Below are 17,662 nucleotides of genomic sequence, written 5' to 3' on the forward strand. Positions count from 1 at the left end.
ACTAAATGGAAGAAAAATAGCTTATTAAAAAATATTAAAAAATAGTTAGAATTGGTAATTCAAAGATACAGTCTCAGGAAGATAACTTCCTCTAAGTTCACAGTTGTGTCTAAGTTTGTTTTTATAAATGAGACTCTTTTTACCTTACTTGAAGAGTGTCTTGGCTGGATTTGAGTGCTACTTCAAAATAAATATATAAGAGTAGTACAACATTAAGCAGACTGTAATGAAAAAAAGTAAGTATAGTTGAGGATCTACATGGATTTTTTTTTTTCCAGATACCATTGTATAAGTTTGTAGGCTTTAGAATTGTACTGTATTTGCTCAAATCTTGAAACTTGCAAAATATTTGGAAATTTAAAAAAATTTTTGAAAATTTTTGAAATTTAAATACTGGACTATTTAGCATTTTTGTGTGCATTATTTTCTGAAACTTTGAACATAGCTTTATTGCTGTAAATATTCCAATATATTACCTAACATTTTTTAAGGCAGTAAAAAGTAAAAGTAGTAATTAGGATTTAGTAAATAAATTAGTACTTCAAGATTTAGTAGAAGCCTCCACTATGAATGCTTTGTATACAAACTGCAGCAAAAACTCTGCCCAAAAGCTGCTTTTCAGCCAATAAAAATGGTACTTCTGTAAGAATTTCCTCAATAGCTGTACTTGAGATAGCAAGTCAAGTTTAACAGCACTGATTTTTCTGAAACAAGATGGAAATACTACTGATGAGTTTATAGCATGTGAAGAGTTTCACAATCTGTTTTCTAAAGCCAGGGAAAAAAAAAAAGGTAGCTGCATGTAAACTGACCGAGTCCCTTACTGCTATCATTTTAACCAAATTATGTCCAATGCAGTCAGAGTTAGTCTGCTTTACAAAATAAGAGAGGACTAAAAGAGACTGCTTGAGATCCTCTGTTCCAGTCCCCCTGATCAAAGCAGGATCACCCAGGGCATGTTGCTCAGGGCTATGCTTAGTCAGGCTCTAAGAATCTCAAAGGATGGAGACTCTGCAATCTTTGGGCAGCCTGGTCAAGTACTTGACTACTCTTAGAGTAAAAAAGTATTTCCTTATGTTAAAATGGAATTTCAAGAGCTTCGGTTTGTAACCATTGCCTGTTGTCCTCTCACTGGGCACTACTAGGAAGTCTAGCTTGGCTGTCTTTACATTGTTTCACCCACCTGCCTTATTCAGGCATTTAATACATTCTCATACGTTTCTTCCCCAGAGTCTTCTTCAGACTGAACAGTCTTGGCCCTTTCAGGTTCTCCTCATATGCCAGGTGCCCTAGTCCCTCCCTGTATTATCTTTGTGTGCCATGGGTGTACTTGTGCCTGGATGTTGATACCTCTCATACTGGGGAGCCCAGAACTGGATACTTTAAACTGCATGTTAAAGTGAAAATTTTGAAAGTGCAAGTATTCAGTATTGCCAAATTCAAAATCTTGCAGCTCTGAACAATGCAAATGAATCACTGACTTACGATTAATATAGTTCAGCTCTAGCTGCCTGAGGCATGTCAAACTGAGTAAGCGCTTCTCCCTTTTTTGCTGCAAACTATACTGCAGTGTTATAGCTATATAAGCTCAAATATCTCAAAAGAAATACTCCTTTACTTATAGGACTAGTATGTGCATATCCCACATTGTTGAGATAAGAAACTTGTTCTGGTATTAAAGGGTTGGAAACTTGATTCTGAACTCTTTCCAGTTAAGTAGGCCATGGCCTGGAAAACAGAACTTGTAGTGAGACTTAAGAAGCTTAAAGACTTAGTTTGTTCAGAAGAAGGCTAACCGGTGATGTGATCGTAGTCTAAGTCATTGAGGAAGAATTATTACAGGAGAGGATACTTTAATTTAGCAGAAATAATGCAATTTAACTTGCTTAAATTAGTTCATGTGAACTTACCTGTATTTTTAGAATTGAAAATAATTGTTCAGGGCCTACAGTTGATCCGATAAGTATTTCAAGTAATAGAAAATGCCTTTTAGAAAGATTGTGTTGATTGATACAAATTTAATGGGTGATTTTTGAGTCTGAGAAACAGACTGAAGGATCCTAAACAGGTATGGAAGTTACTTTTAAAAAAGCAGCAGTACAACTTTGGATCATGACTCATAGAAATTTATAAAGTAATCATTGAAAAAGTAAAACTTCTCCATCCCAGAGCTGAACTTGGCCTTCCTTGTTTTCTGAATCCTGTGCTTCAGTGGTTTATAAGTTAACTTCCTATTCAATGATGGCTCTTGTTCTTCTCACAGCCTCCTGAAAAAGAAGGTGGCCTACCACGTCATGTTGGAAATAAAACTGAATGTGCCTTGCTGGGATTGCTCTTGGATTTAAAACGTGATTATCAGGACGTAAGAAATGAGATACCAGAAGAGGATTTGTACAAAGTGTACACCTTCAACTCTGTTAGAAAATCTATGAGTACTGTGTTAAAAAATTCTGATGGCAGTTTCCGGATATTCAGTAAAGGTGCCTCTGAGATAGTTCTTAAAAAGTAAGAACAACTACTACTGTGATTCAGCACTTAAATTTGGCTAAATGTTGTGATAGGTGAGGAGACTGACCTGACGTGCTAAACAACATTGTGCCATAGTCTGTGAAATATTTATCTCCCTAATCACAAACAAGTGCAGCAGTCCTATACCCTTAGGGTTGCAGCCAGCATCATAGCTTGTCTCCTTCGATTGTTTGACTTGCTACAGTAAGGTGGGCAATTAGCACTTCAAAACCCAAAAAAAACCTGGTGGTGATTAATTTGAACTTGTAAACTCTTCTCTGATAGCATCTATGAATTGATCTATTCTTTTGTTAACCTATTTTACTTTTAGGTGTGGTTGGTCAAAATGCTCACCTGTCTTCTAGTAAAATCCCAACAGCTGATTCTAACAGTCCTAAATTCCAGGAAGGACTTGTACCTTTGAACAGTGATTACTTTTAGCATACTATTAGTTAGACTGTGCAAGTTGATGTCCAAGTTGATAATTTTAATGGGAGGTTGAACATGAATGAAGAAACTTGAGGGGCTTTAATGTGACAAAGCAAATTGCTTCCTTATCCATCTGCCCATCTATGGAGGATTTATTAGAATGAGATTAGACTTAGTGAGTGATTAGACAGCACTGAGACAAACCTGTATAGATGTGAAGGCAGCTGTGGTAACTCCTAACTAGGTGAAGAGAGACATCAAACATGTATGCCTCATGTCTCTAGGAACAGCAGTTTGTAAGGAGGCTGGTTTTGGTTCTAAGGTCGAACTATTTCTAGTCTGAGTAGCACATTGATTATGTTATCAGTTCAATGTACCTTTTTGCTTGCTAGTAACTCTCCAAATCTTTATCTAGGAAAGTTGTAATGCACTTAAGAGAAAAGATTAATTCTTCCTTCTCCTCAAATTAGTGCTCAGAATAAAATGTCAATCTGGAAAGGACTCTTGTTCCTTTTGATGTGGAACTTAAAGTCCATGCATTTTTTTGCATAGCTAGGTTTTAAGCCAGATCTCATTGGTGAATAAGCATGCCTATATTTGCATTACTTCTACCTTCAGAACTATTTTGTAAGTTATTATATTGAGCAGTTGAACTGTAGAAGTTGCTAGATGTCATTCATCCCAGACTCACGTGGCCCACTAAACTTCATAACTGAGTTAAAAAATAAATAATAAGGGCATTTGTCAAAGAACAAGAAAACCTAGACTGATTTGAATACTATTGGAATAGTATCCAAACTACTTCAGAGTATGTATCAAATAGGAAAAAGTCTTGTCATCATAAGCCACTTGCTATGTGGTGCTTGTAGCCTGGTTTGTCAGTTGTGCTGGTCCATCTTTATTATAACAAGTATGACTTCTTGAACACTGAAACTTAAACATGAGCATTTATAAGATGTAAATTAGTTACTAGTGAGAGTAGAAGAAATGCAGAAATTCTTTCAAGTAGAGCACTTTTCTTTTTTCTTTCCTTAACATGAAGTCAAATGTTTCATAGAATATCCTGAGTTGGAAGAGACCCACAAGGATCATCAAGTCCAACTCCTGTCCCCTCACAGGACAACCCTAAGAATTACACCATGTGCTTAAGAATGTTGTCCAAATGCTTATTGGGCAGGTTTGGTGCTGTGACCACTTCCTTGGGCAGCCTGTTCCAGTGCCTAACCACTCTCTGGGTGAAAAACCTTTTTCTGATATCCAGCCTAAACCTCCCCTGACTCAGCTTCAGGCCATTTTCTCGAGTCCTGTCACTAGTCACCACAGAGAAGAGATTAGTGCCTACCCTTCCGGCTTCCCATCAGGGGGAAGCTGTAGACCATGATGAAGGCTCTCCTCTCTTCCCCAGGCTGAACAAAAGCAATGTCCTCAGCCACTCTTTGTACGGCTTCCAAACTTTCACTTCAACATATCCAGTTTATGGCTGCTTTTTCACATAGCTAATGAACAGTAGTTCTCTGATATAAAACTGTTTACTTAAGCCTCTGATTCTGCAAAAGGTTTCACTAGATGCTTTAGTTAACTACTGAACTACTAGACTACTACTGGCACCTGTTTCTGTAAGTGCTGTGCTAATTAGGGCCTAATTGCTCATTTCTACATGATCTGAAGACACAAAGACATCTCTGTCTCCATCTCAACCTGTAACATCAGATAATAGTTTTCTAAAAACTGAGCCAGACACCTACTGAAGAAAAATTTGGCCCAAGAAAGTTTTTTTTCTGAACAAAACCACTTCCTTCTTAGAAAGCCAAGAACTGAAGGCATCTTACCAGGCCAGAAGAATTTGTGGCACACGGAGTTTATAGTGAGGATGTGATTCAGGTGAACATAGCAGTAATCAATGGGTGCTTCTGGCTCAGCCTTCCACTTAAAATCATTCTTATGTTGAATATGCCCGTGTTTCTTCCAGCAGCCTGAGTTTTGGGGACTTTGTCTCATAATTACGCCTGATGTAAGGTTTCAGGACCACTACATTTGAACAGATAACCAAAATCAGGAAATTCAGATGGACTTCAAATTTCAGTTATAATGGATATTTTAAAACTCTAAGGGACTGCTTCATTTTAATTTCCTGTATGAGGTGGAAACATTCTAGGGAATTCCCTAACTCCTTGGACTAAACACTTAAATGTAATTGTAGTCATCTTTGCAGATCTGCCAGGTCTGAACTTTTTTTTGTTCAGTGCTGCATTAGTACTAATTTGTAAAACAAATATGTATTGTGTTGCTTTATGGCAAAACTTTGCAAAGGGCGCATGAACAAGACTAATTTTCTTGTTCAAAATATTTGATAGTGTTATATTCATGGCACCAATATAGATAAAGTATATATGCTGTCTATGAAAGCAGTGGCATCTTTGGCATGAAGAAGCGTAACTTAAAGAACATGTGCTGAAATGCTAGAGTCCATAGTGTTAAATCTAGTCTCTTATACAAACATTTAAATCAGTTTAAATATTTGTTTTTAATTTAATGTTTCACATTACCACATATGCCAGATGCTTTCTGAATTCTCTGCATTTAAACAGGGGGGAGGAGGGGTGCAAACCTTTCTACTCTTAAAGGTTAGCAGTACCAGAGTTTGCTTTTAGTGCTGTAAGTTTAGTGTTTACAGCTGTTAAGCAGCATGTGCATGTTCTAGAATCGTGCTGTACTTCTGAGACTTGCATAGCTGTTAACAAGGTGAGATTATTTTGTTGAACTGGATTGCCTGACTCAACCAGCGCAAACACCGCTCTGTTTATATGCAATACAGAAGTGGATACTTCTGGGAGGTAACTAATGTTTGTATCCTGAAGTCATTAGCTTTACTTTCATCCTAGGATGACTGGCTCAGTTCACTTTCTACAGAAAGTACGTTTTGCATTTGGGAAGAAATTACGTGCGTATGAAGAAGATTACCTTACAGATGCCACTACTGGCTTTTTTTTTCTGTGTATGTGTGTGTGTGTGTGTCTTAATGAAAACAAAGCTTATGGAGACTTACTGGACTTGAGTAATAAGCCATTGAATAGGCTGAACTTCTGGTTAAAATTTGATAACTCTTTAAATCTTTCTTTCCAGGTGCTTCAAAATACTGAGTGCTAATGGAGAACCAAAGGTATTTAGACCTAGGGACCGTGATGATATTGTGAAAACTGTAATTGAGCCAATGGCTTCTGAAGGTCTCAGAACCATCTGCCTGGCATTCAGAGACTTCCCAGCAGGGGAACCTGAGCCAGAGTGGGACAACGAAAATGATATTGTTACTGGTCTGACATGCATTGCTGTTGTTGGGATTGAAGATCCTGTGAGACCTGAGGTAGGGTCACTAACTAAGCTGGAGTAGTTCTGTTACAAGAGATTCATGTTTTTCATCATGCGGAGAGTACAAGAAAATGAACTGCTATTGTATGCCTTAAGCATAGTTAATAAATGAAAATCTAATTTCTTGAGGGGAAAGTTAATGGAGCTATAAAAGCAGATTAAAACTACTTAATGTCACTTATGCTGTGTTACTGAAGCTCTGTAGAAACTAATAACTTAAGGTGCTTACTATGCAGGGTCTCAGTAAATGGAACAACTTGACATTTTTTTTACCTCTTGGAATATTAGGACTATTTGGTTAGGATAATACTGGTCTTTGTGCTGGTTGCCAGCTTCTCATGGGAGATGATGGAGAGAGGTGAGTTTGTCGCCTGAGAACTGTGGGTAAGGAGTTTGGCTTGTGGTTGAGGTCTAAGGAGGTTTTTCAATAGTGAAAGCTTTTATGCCACATATAAGTGGAACTCCAGGCTGATCTGCACTGTTGTCACTTTACAGTACAAGTCGCGCGTGAAGTAGTGGAGTATGAGCTGTAGTTTATTTCACAGAATCGTAAATGAAATGCCAATACTCAGTACAGCTTAACATATTGTGAAGATTTTTGTAGTATTTCTGAATACTGCAGTATTTGAAAAATTGCAGGGGGGAAGGGGAACTGACATGATAGAAACACAAAACCTCTTTGCCAGAATTGCTATTTGTGTGTTTTCAGGAAAAGAATTGTGATGTGCTACTTAATTTTTTAAAAAATTTCCATAACTACAGTCTTCATTTTAAAATAAGAGTTATCCTGGCCTGAACCATAAACATTTTTTTCACTCACATGTCTAGATTTATTCAGCTAATGTACAATCTCTGAGCCTGTGGGTTTTTTTTTTTATTTTTTACAGGTACCTGATGCAATAAAGAAGTGTCAACGTGCAGGCATAACTGTACGTATGGTCACAGGCGATAACATTAACACTGCTCGTGCTATTGCATTAAAATGTGGTATTCTGAATCCTGGTGAAGACTTCCTGTGTTTAGAGGGCAAAGACTTTAACAGGAGAATACGCAATGAAAAAGGAGAGGTAAGCATACTGACTATGTCAAGTACATCAACAGATATTTTAAGTGTCCTAACTGTAAAATATAACCAATGCTTTTTTTGCAGATAGAGCAAGAGCGAATAGATAAAATTTGGCCAAAGCTTCGTGTTCTTGCAAGATCTTCTCCCACTGACAAACACACTCTAGTAAAAGGCAAGTAAAAACTCTGAGCTTCTAAGTAAAGCTAGACTTTTTTTTTTCCTGCTTCTAGGGGAAAAAGATAGGACTAAGTGGTGGGAAACACCTGTTAAGGTGTTGCCAACTGATTTTTTTTCTGCTTGAGAAATATAGCCAAGTATAGAACTATCTTTTGTGATTGTTATTTTTTTGTTAGGGGTTTTGATGTGTTTGTTTTTTTTGAGACTGAAGAAGACAAAAACTGGCTTTCTCTTTCAGGTTTAATCTTTGCTGTGTTGTCAATTTAGAGCTGTAACACTGCTGTCATTTTACTTCAGGTATAATTGACAGCACTGTCTTTGACCAGAGGCAAGTTGTAGCAGTAACTGGTGATGGTACCAATGATGGTCCAGCTCTGAAGAAGGCAGATGTTGGATTTGCTATGGTATGATTTTTTAAAAATCTTCAATATTTTATCAGTAACTTACCAAATCCACTTAAGATTAAGAGCTTAACATACAACGAAGTTAATGGAGTCAACTTCTCTCTCACCTAATATTAATTAGTTTTTCTTCCAACTTTAACATGTTTTTAGTTGATGGAAAATGTCCTTGTGGCATTTGCCATTGAATAAAATTTTAAAAATGCAGATTTGCAGTTACTTGCAAATCAAAAACCTTTTACACCAAAGCTTGTTACAAAGTGTCGGAACAGAATTACAGATACTGAAGATATCTGAAATGAGATATGTTCAACATAAAGGGACTTCCAGCAGTAAATAGCATACTGTGTTGACTTTAAGTTAAGCTTATATGCAATATGGAATGAGCTTAATCATCTTTCCCATGAAATGATACATAGGAACAGGGAGACTACCAGCTGATGTTTAAACTGGCTTTGGAGGCCATATCGAGTACATCTGAAGCTGCAGCATTTTATGACAATTTAGGATCTACATTTGTCTGGATGATTCCTTAGATTACGTGGCTTTCTCAGTTTAAATTCTCAACTACCCTTTTACGTGGTTGCTAAACCATGTCTTGGCTTTTAAGTGCTGATACTAGATAGACTCATGCCTTAAGTATGTAGGTTTCATCTTTCTTGTGCTTCTTTCAAGATACAGTAAGATAGATTCCTCAACCTTCCCTTTGCCACAAGATTCCGTCTCAGTCTTAAACTGAAGACGTGCAGTTTGGTGCTAGCAGGTTACTGTAGTCTTTAAAAAGGCATTATTAAGCATTTGAAGGGAAACAAAATGAAGACCACACTCCTCCTACACCACATGCAGATGCACTGACTCAGATTCTAATCTTGAGAGAAAAAAAATGGGAAGAGGAAGAGCTTCACATCATTCTCAAGGAGCATTTTTCAAAAGCATGACTTAGAAATTTGACAACTGCATCTGAAATTTTCTCTAAACTGTAACAGTGTTGTCTTAATGAGTGTTCTGCAACTGTATAGCTGTTGTATTTGCCACTGTCAGGGGCCAATTTGTTTTCCTCTTCTAGAACTTAAATGTTTCCTGCAGTTGCTGTCTGTGTTCATCTGTGTAAGAAACTGTTTTCCATAACTGCTTATCTAAATAGCACTTAAAGTATACCATCCACTGTATGAAAGCAACATAAAGATCTTTGAAGTAGGTGTTACACAGAAGTCATCTTAATTGTTTGGATACTGTAGGAGACTACAGGTGCTTAAAATTTAAGAATGTCATATTGCATTGCAATGCATATGCAATAACATTGTATATTCCACTGTTTAATGCTAATGTTCTTCTGCAAAAGGTTTTTTGTAATGTTTATCATTCTACTGTGTTCCGAGCACATGTGTTGCCTGCTGCTGGAATCCATACGGGAAACCGTTTAGGGCAGAGCCTGAACTGTGTAGCACTGCACCATCTGGTGGCGTTCAGCTTGAACAGGGTTCAGCAGTATTTCTTTGGGGAATGGGTGTTTCTTTATCATCAACTTGGGGATTTCTATTAAGGTCTTTATTTTAAAGACATGACTTCTTTTGTTTGTTTGTTCAGATTTTCCCATGCTTGAGTAGAACTTAATTCAGTAGGCCTTTAGATACTTACGTTAAAGGGATCCTTCCAACATGGTGCATCAAAGTGAATGCTGACCAAGGATGTAATAATAGCTTTTATCACATAGGTCAGTGCATCTCGTTATATTTCATGGTGTTTTTCTTTTTCTACCAGGGTATTGCTGGAACAGACGTAGCTAAAGAAGCTTCTGATATTATCCTTACGGACGACAACTTCACAAGTATTGTTAAAGCAGTTATGTGGGGACGAAATGTCTATGACAGCATCTCCAAATTTCTTCAGTTCCAGCTTACTGTCAATGTAGTAGCAGTAATTGTTGCTTTTACAGGAGCATGCATAACACAAGTACGTACCAGTAGTGGATTGTTTCGGCTAATAAATATTGAAAATGTCATGACTGATTAACTCTTGTCAAACTTTCAGTTTGACAATTTTGTAGTCCAAAGAACATAATGCTTTCCAGATCATGCCAATGTTGTATAATAAATGCCTTTAATGGTTGAAACTTGTGCACTTCTACTGGAGGGTTTATGTATCTATCTTTATAGGATTCTCCTCTCAAAGCTGTGCAGATGCTGTGGGTAAATCTCATAATGGACACATTAGCTTCGCTTGCCCTGGCAACAGAACCGCCCACTGAAGCTCTTCTGTTGCGAAAGCCTTATGGTAGAAACAAACCTTTGATTTCTCGTACAATGATGAAGAACATTTTGGGTCATGCATTCTACCAACTTGTTGTGGTATTCACACTCCTGTTTGCTGGTAAGAATACTGAGGCTTTATGAAGTTATTCTCAATGTTGTAGAGAGATGTGATTTTTTAAAACTATTTTTTGTTGTAGTGTGTGTAAAGACACTAATTAAGCTGCTGATAAATGCCTTTTATACACAGGTGAGAAAATTTTTGATATCGATAGTGGAAGAAATGCACCTCTGCATGCTCCTCCTTCAGAGCATTATACTATAGTATTTAATACATTTGTGATGATGCAGCTTTTTAATGAAATTAATGCCCGAAAAATTCATGGTGAAAGAAACGTTTTTGAAGGAATCTTTAACAACGCTATCTTCTGTTCTATTGTTCTGGGGACATTTGTTGTGCAGGTAAGTAAATTCTTGGAGGGCCGGGGAAAATGCATCTAGTACACTGATGTACTTGCTTACCTGAAATGCCAGTCAGCTAGTGCCAGGGATTTAATTTCTGCAATGTGAAAAAACTTCGGTGTTACACTTGCTGTAAGTCACTTGCAGCTTCATGGTGTTTTCAGGTAAGACCTCTTTGAAATTGGTAAAACCAGAATGTAAAAGTACTTGTACCTTTTGAATTTTCTAGTCCTTCAATTTGACTTTAGGGTTCTAGTCTCTTGGCAAAATATGAAGTTGTGTGTGTCATCTATCCGTTCATCCCCTGCCCCCAAATCTTCCTTATAGTATCTGCCTGTGCATCTGAATGAGAGTCCATTTAAACAAGCATAGAAAAGGTACAACTTATATTTTCTTAATGAGATTAGGACATGAATAAGCTTTAGAAACTTAAATATCAGTCTTTATCTTACTAGTGCAAAAATCAGTTATATGTATTGGTATATATTTTAGAGTTATCTGTAGAGGTGCTGTTTTAGGTGAAGAAAACTGATGTCCAGGTGCATGTAGGGGGATTTGTAAAAGCTAAATAGTTAACTCAGTATATGCTAACAAATGAAATGAAATTATCTTAAATTGATTTGGTTAACAAGCTGGTGTTGAGAAACACCAAGTTAAAATTCAATCTAAAGAAAATAGTTTACAAGAAATAGTTTCACCTTCTAAAGGGCCTTAACTTTAATTAATCAGAAGAAATTCTAACAAATCAGTATACTACTTTATTTCAGAACGCTTTCATTTTAAATTAACTTATTGCAGATGTAAGATTTAACCTACCCATTACGCTTCTCCGTAGATGTGGGATTCCATGAAGTTGATGGAATTCATAGCAGTCCAAGCATTGCAAATGTATGCACTGTTGCTTCATGTAAAGTTAGGGCACTTACTCTCTCAGGTTTAGGTTTTTTTAGATGACACTTCTACAGAAGCTACTCTTATTTTTAGGGTTGCATATGCAGCAGATTGACTGTTGTTGTGCAACAAAGCCAAACATTTAGAAATTGCTCATACAACTGTGTTTCCTTTATAAACTTGGTGGCCTTCCCAAGTCCTGAGTTTTTGTCTGTGTTTTATTCTGTGTTAATAAAAGAAGATACTCTTTGGCTGTCATGTGTCCTACTTAATGGTCAATACTGTCTCCTTTTCATGCCTGCCCTGTTACTTTAAATTGTTGATTCTCCAGGGCAGACTTTCATGCATATAGTTCCTATACAGAGGGATACCTTGCTTATTAGAGTTCATACAGCTTGTTATAATAGGTAAGTCAGTAGGAACTCAATTAAACTTTTGAGATCTCTGCCCCCTTCCCCCACAATTCCTATGTAGTTGTCACACTGTGGTGATTTAAATCTGACATTTAACACTGATGGGATACATAGTAATATCCTGTAGATTTACTTCTGAAATATTTCATGTCTTACACATCTGTGATTTCTATTAATACAAGTTTATTAATCAAATTAGTTCTGAGATGGGTGTTTATAGGAGAAATAATCACTGTAAATTTGTAGCATCAAATACATGCTGTAATTGTGAAATGAAAAAACTGCAAGCAATATGAAGGACTCAACAGGTTTCTGTGAGTGTGACGTTTGAAGAATGAGTAGTTCTTGAAAGACTGAAAAGCCTAAAAGATGGCTTAGGTTTGGAAACCTGCTCAAACTGCTGAGATAGTGGAAGAGTATGCTTAATAAGATGAGAAATCTTACGTTCTAATGCAGAGTTGCCTGTAGTGATCTTGCCACATTAGGGAATTTTTTAGTAACAGGTCACTGATACATGTTTAATGATGTTGCTCTTCACAGATAGTTATTGTGCAGTTTGGTGGGAAGCCTTTCAGTTGCTCAGAACTCTCAATTGAACAGTGGCTGTGGTCCATTTTCCTGGGCATGGGCACACTACTCTGGGGCCAGGTAAATTAGCATTTTTCAAAATGCCAAATATCTGCTTGTATTAGTATACTTTACATAGAAAATACAAATACACTAGCATTCAGATCTTTCAAGTGTACTGTATGTGGGTATATGGGATTAATGGTAAATGCTGATGAAAACTGACTAGTTCAATAGCTAGAAATTCCTTAGTTTAAATACATTTCATAACTAGGTTCTGTGGCTGATTTGTTGAGTATTTTTAAACTAGAATCAGCTGTAGTTACCTTTTAGATATGAAATTATATCTTCAGCCAGATTAGTACCAGAAAGTTTTGTAAGAATACAAGATGGAATGAACATGTTAATGTTGAAATATGTTTAACTTGGTGTTAAATTTTTTTTTTTTGAAAAATCAGAGTTGTTAAACTTGCTAATATTTTCTTGATTTCAAAATGTCCTGGAGTAGCAAGAAAGGCAGCAAAACTCAAAACAACTTTCTCTTTAATCTTCATTTGCATAATTGTGAAATAATTGGAAAGTCTTTCTATCTATTAAGCTATTACATATTGACTTACCCCCTCTTCCCCAGGGTTTCATTACTATTGCATGTATGACAGTGCTTGTAAGCAGCAAGCTTATTTACATGAAACTTTAGAGCTATGGAGTTTTCTGTTATTTAATGACAGTTGTTTAAACTTTTCATACCACATGAAGAGTTTTTCATTACAGTTTATTTCCTTCTGTTATGTAAAAGAGACTCCATGTTTCAACATAATATTGGTAGGGTGTGTTTTAGTTGTAAATACATACATAGATGCATATTCTAAAAGTGGGTACGCTTTTTAAGAAGGTTCTCTGGAAAATTAATTATTTAAAAAATCAAATAGAGTCACTCTGAGGTTTAAAAGTAGCCTAGAAGAGAATTGAGACGGCTTGAAATACCTTTGACCCAAAATGTCTTGCGAGGGCAGAGCTTCCCTACTGCAGTTCATTCTGCTCTAGCATCTCATTAAAGTCAAAGAGCTGAGAGCATTCATAGTAGCAGTTTCAGCATGAAGGGCTGTTTATCTTGCTTTTGGAGCAGTCTTTTTTCCTCTGCAGCTGTGGAAATGGTCCTAAGTTTGCGATGATCAAGGAAAGCAGACTTGGAATTCCTGTGAAGCTGCTAGATGGGATGTATGAAAAGATGACGCCCCCTAACTACATAGTTCACCAGATTAGCCCTGAAGGTGGGGATGAAAAGGAAAGCTGGAACAGCCAGATGCAGCTTTTGATTAGCTTAAGATAAATAAAGTGCTATACCCCAAGTAGCAAAGTAACAGTTTGGGATACATACAATTTTGAAAACATCACTCGCCTTGAAAATGGATTCATAACTTCCAGGTCACAAATGAATGAATGTCTGTTCTGTATTTCTGAATTAATTGTGGCTACTTTAGGTGATGTAGGTCTCATTTGAGGTAACACATCATGCTCGTTAAACTGGTGGAGCTCTGAAAGCTCTAGATACAAGTATAAGCTACAGAATTAATGACTTTTTAGCTTCAGTATTGTTCCTTCCTGGCATTGTCAGGTAACGTTAACATGGAATTCTTTGTCCCTGGCAAGGTTTTTTTGTAGTCCAAGTTTAATTTCACACCTCATTTGAGTTGGTAAAGATATTCACAGCTTTGCAGCTATTCAGCTGGAGTGATCGCTCTACGTTGATGCATTTATGTAATTGCTGTTTTCAACTTTGCTAATTGTATGCAGGATATCATGCTAAGCCTTTTTTTGTTGTTGTTGTTGTTAAAAAAAAAAAGAACAATCCTGATTTATATATTTCATTCACTGTTAGTTGATTTCAACAATTCCAACCAGCCGTCTGAAATTCCTCAAAGAAGCTGGTCATGGAACACAAAAGGAAGAGATTCCTGAAGAAGAACTAGCAGAAGATGTAGAGGAGATTGATCATGCTGAGAGAGAATTGCGTCGTGGTCAGATCTTGTGGTTTAGAGGCCTAAACAGAATACAAACTCAGGTATGGTCTTGAAAAAGGTAGGACACAGTGGGTTTTATGAGGGAAATCTCTCCATCTCCAGCCCTTTTGACTAAGGTGGCAGTTCTAAGTGGTGTGACTGAGACTGTCAAAAGGGGGTATGGGTGGATGCGTAATCCCTCAGGGTCCTCTGTTTTCTTCAGCTTTAAATGCAACTCTTGCCTATATATCTGCTCTATTTTTAAAAAAGTGCCTTTTTTTCTTTACTTTTTTGTGTGTTATAGATGGGATGGTCCTTTCTCTTGTTCTCTCTCTCTCTTGCTGAGCAAGCTGTCACAATCTCTGATTCCTTGCAGATGGATGTAGTGAATGCTTTCCAGAGTGGAAGTACCATTCAGGGGGCTCTAAGGCGGCAACCCTCCATCGCCAGCCAGCACCATGATGTAACAAATATTTCTACCCCTACACATGTAGTGTTTTCCTCTACTACTGCTTCTACTACTGTGGGGTGTGAGTGTGTGTTCCTAAAGTGCATGAAATTAACATTTCCTAATCCACGTACCTAACGTTTCTCATTTTCTCCTTAGTACTTAAAATCATCGTTCAGGCTTTTATAGAGCTCTTCCACAAAGTGGAGTCCTCGAGACTTTTTTTTTCTTAGAGGGCTGAGAACAGGTGGAACAATTTCAACAAGACTTTAATGTGAAAGCTGTGAGCCTGCGCATCCTGTGCCTTCATCCATTCGTGTACAGAGGGATTTTTAAGATAAACAGGGAAAACTGTTGTAAATTTTCGAGTATATGCCTCATAGGGTGACTTACATTGTATAAGTGAATTAACTGTATAATCGTGGACCCAGGCCAACAAAAATAGATCTCTTGCACTGCAGTACAATACTTAAATAAGCAAGCTGATTTGGAAGCAAATGATATGTTGAAAATATGAATGTAGTTAGAGCATGGAGCACTAAATGCATTTTCGTTGTAGCGTGTGAGGAACTTTATGAATCTCTGCTTTCGTTGGACCTTATTTACTGAATAACAGCTTTCTCAACATCAGGATTCAGGTGGCAAAACAAGGCTTCTAAAATACATACAAATCAGAAGAAATATGTAATTAGCTAATATAAGAAGAAAAAAATGTTTAAGCATTAAATGGGGAAACTTCCATTCAAATCTGAAGGGTTTTTTTTCCTCTCTAGGTTCTTCGGGGAGCAGTTCATAAGCCATCAGTGAAAGAGAAGTTTGTGTCACCTTAATTCTGCCCTCTCTATATTGTGCTATTAAGTGGCGTTTCAGTTTCAGCCTTCCTCTCTGTAGAGGCTAGAGATTTAATTACTCTTGGATGTAGGCCTAAACTCTGGAGCCTGAAGATGCATAGCAGTTGTAGTTAAATACTGATAGCCAATATCTTTGCTGAAAGAATTTTCCATCTTAATTATATCTCACATTTAACTTCCTTCTTTTAACTTCCTTCTCTAACTTCCTAGAGATCTGGTAAATAATTGTTTTTTAAAATAGCTCTGAGAGGGCTTCTTCTCCCTCTTCCCCTACCCACTTAATCTTTCAGATTACCAGGTGGATGAAGACCCTTAATTTCAGGAGCTGTCTCAAATGAAATAGTCTTTTCAGATTTTTTTTTTAATTTGTTGGTTTTTATGTTTGGGCTTGGCCAGAATTTGCGTGTGAGCTTGCACAAGTGTTTAACACTGTATTTGTTCTCCATTGGTGAGACAGCTATTTCCCTACCTTGCAGTATTATTGAGAAGCTCTGCTCACAAATTTGCATGCCTCAAGAACACAAAATGAAGCACAGGATTGCATCTCCTAGTTAAAATGCTAATTAGTAACCTGTATCCCTAACTACACTCCAGAACATTAATTAGACATTCAGAATTCTCTAGAGAGCAATGTCATTCCATGCTGCTATTTGAGCAGAATCTATTGGGCACTGCAGCATCTCATTGCATCAAATGACCAATGCAGATACAGAGCTACCATAGGAGAGAACTAGTTTTTTATCCTCACGAAGTAGTACAGCCTTCTGCTACGCTCTCTAGAAGGACAACTTTTGATAGCTAATATATGTATTAATGGGAAGCAGATGTGTTACTGTCTCTCTTTTGGAACTGTTTGTTGGAAGAAAGTTCAGCTTTTCCTATGAAGGTTGCAACTCTTAAGCAGCTGTCTGGCTAGGACGACTTGGAGTGCTTACTGCATTCCATGCTATTCTGGTACTTAAATGAGCAAGGCCTGATGACAGTATAAATTACACTTAACAAATTGTCTTGTTTGCTCCTCACTTATGCAATTTATTTATAGTTATCCCTCTAGTCTAATTATTGTGAGTAGTTGAAAAGAAAGCCTTAAAAATGCTAGATTTACCCTTTTAAAATATAGCTTAAAATGCTGATAGTTTGATTTCTGCCTTTACGGCTGGACTCTTTGATGGTCCTAGGTTTGCTATAGTGTCTAGTCCACTTAGGTAGTATGCATTTTGCATGGAAACTGAACTTTTATTGTGGGTATGTTTATATTCTATGATAATTACAGCTGTCCTGTTAAGCCAAAAATTGTTTTCCATTATTGCTGATGTTCTAACTTCTCGTCTGTTAGCAATAAAAAACCGTCCCAGGAGACATTCATATTTCATGTTGCCATATAAATGGCACAGTGGGATGCAACATGCCAAATAAAGGCATTGCAAACTTTCAGTCTGACACTGTCACTGCTAATTTTCTTGGTAAGTGCCAAGACAGTTTTGCAGCTGGCTGGACTTGTTTAAACCTCATGTAACGCGCCAACTCCTTGACAGCGTGCTCAATTTTTTCATGGGATGAACAGTTAAGTACTAGCTGCTCTTGTAATCTTTTCTCTAGCACATTCAGCCTATTACCTGTCATCCCTTTAGTGATAGTTATGTCCTCCCCCTTGCGTGCGTGCCCCACCCCTGTATTGTCCCCGCACCCCCTGTGCTCTCTTCCCCGTCTCCATGGTGAATTGGGCTCAGCGTGTACCTGTAGTATAAAAATGGGGACACGATAGCTTTTGAGTAAAATTCTTTGTGCAAGTGGTCTGAGGGAGGAGCCGTGGGGAAACAATGCTATTTCTAGA

The 17,662-nt window shown here is 37.3% G+C and overlaps 1 protein-coding gene across 8 annotated transcripts in view; it reads left to right on the plus strand.

Moving 5' to 3' along the window:
* The window catches only part of ATP2B1 (ATPase plasma membrane Ca2+ transporting 1), a 62,462-nt gene that overhangs the window by 40,401 nt on the left and 4,399 nt on the right, over positions 1 to 17,662 (plus strand). For 4 of the 8 annotated variants that reach the window (XM_027732946.2, XM_027732943.2, XM_027732944.2 and 1 more), the window contains exons 11-21: positions 2,264 to 2,505; positions 6,061 to 6,298; positions 7,191 to 7,370; positions 7,454 to 7,541; positions 7,844 to 7,950; positions 9,709 to 9,900; positions 10,104 to 10,317; positions 10,447 to 10,658; positions 12,503 to 12,610; positions 14,409 to 14,591; positions 14,834 to 14,992. In XM_027732946.2, coding sequence (XP_027588747.1) covers positions 2,264 to 2,505; positions 6,061 to 6,298; positions 7,191 to 7,370; positions 7,454 to 7,541; positions 7,844 to 7,950; positions 9,709 to 9,900; positions 10,104 to 10,317; positions 10,447 to 10,658; positions 12,503 to 12,610; positions 14,409 to 14,591; positions 14,834 to 14,992 — 1,923 coding nt within the window. Of the gene's footprint in view, positions 1 to 2,263; positions 2,506 to 6,060; positions 6,299 to 7,190; positions 7,371 to 7,453; positions 7,542 to 7,843; positions 7,951 to 9,708; positions 9,901 to 10,103; positions 10,318 to 10,446; positions 10,659 to 12,502; positions 12,611 to 14,408; positions 14,592 to 14,833; positions 15,060 to 17,662 lie in introns of all 8 variants that reach the window. The other 4 variants (XM_027732949.2, XM_027732950.2, XM_027732947.2 and 1 more) reach the window with 4 other exon arrangements.

The sequence above is a fragment of the Pipra filicauda genome, unplaced genomic scaffold (genome assembly GCF_003945595.2).
Source record: "Pipra filicauda isolate LSUMZ 115617 unplaced genomic scaffold, ASM394559v2 scaffold54_size4384275_pilon, whole genome shotgun sequence".
Lineage (NCBI taxonomy): Eukaryota > Metazoa > Chordata > Aves > Passeriformes > Pipridae > Pipra > Pipra filicauda.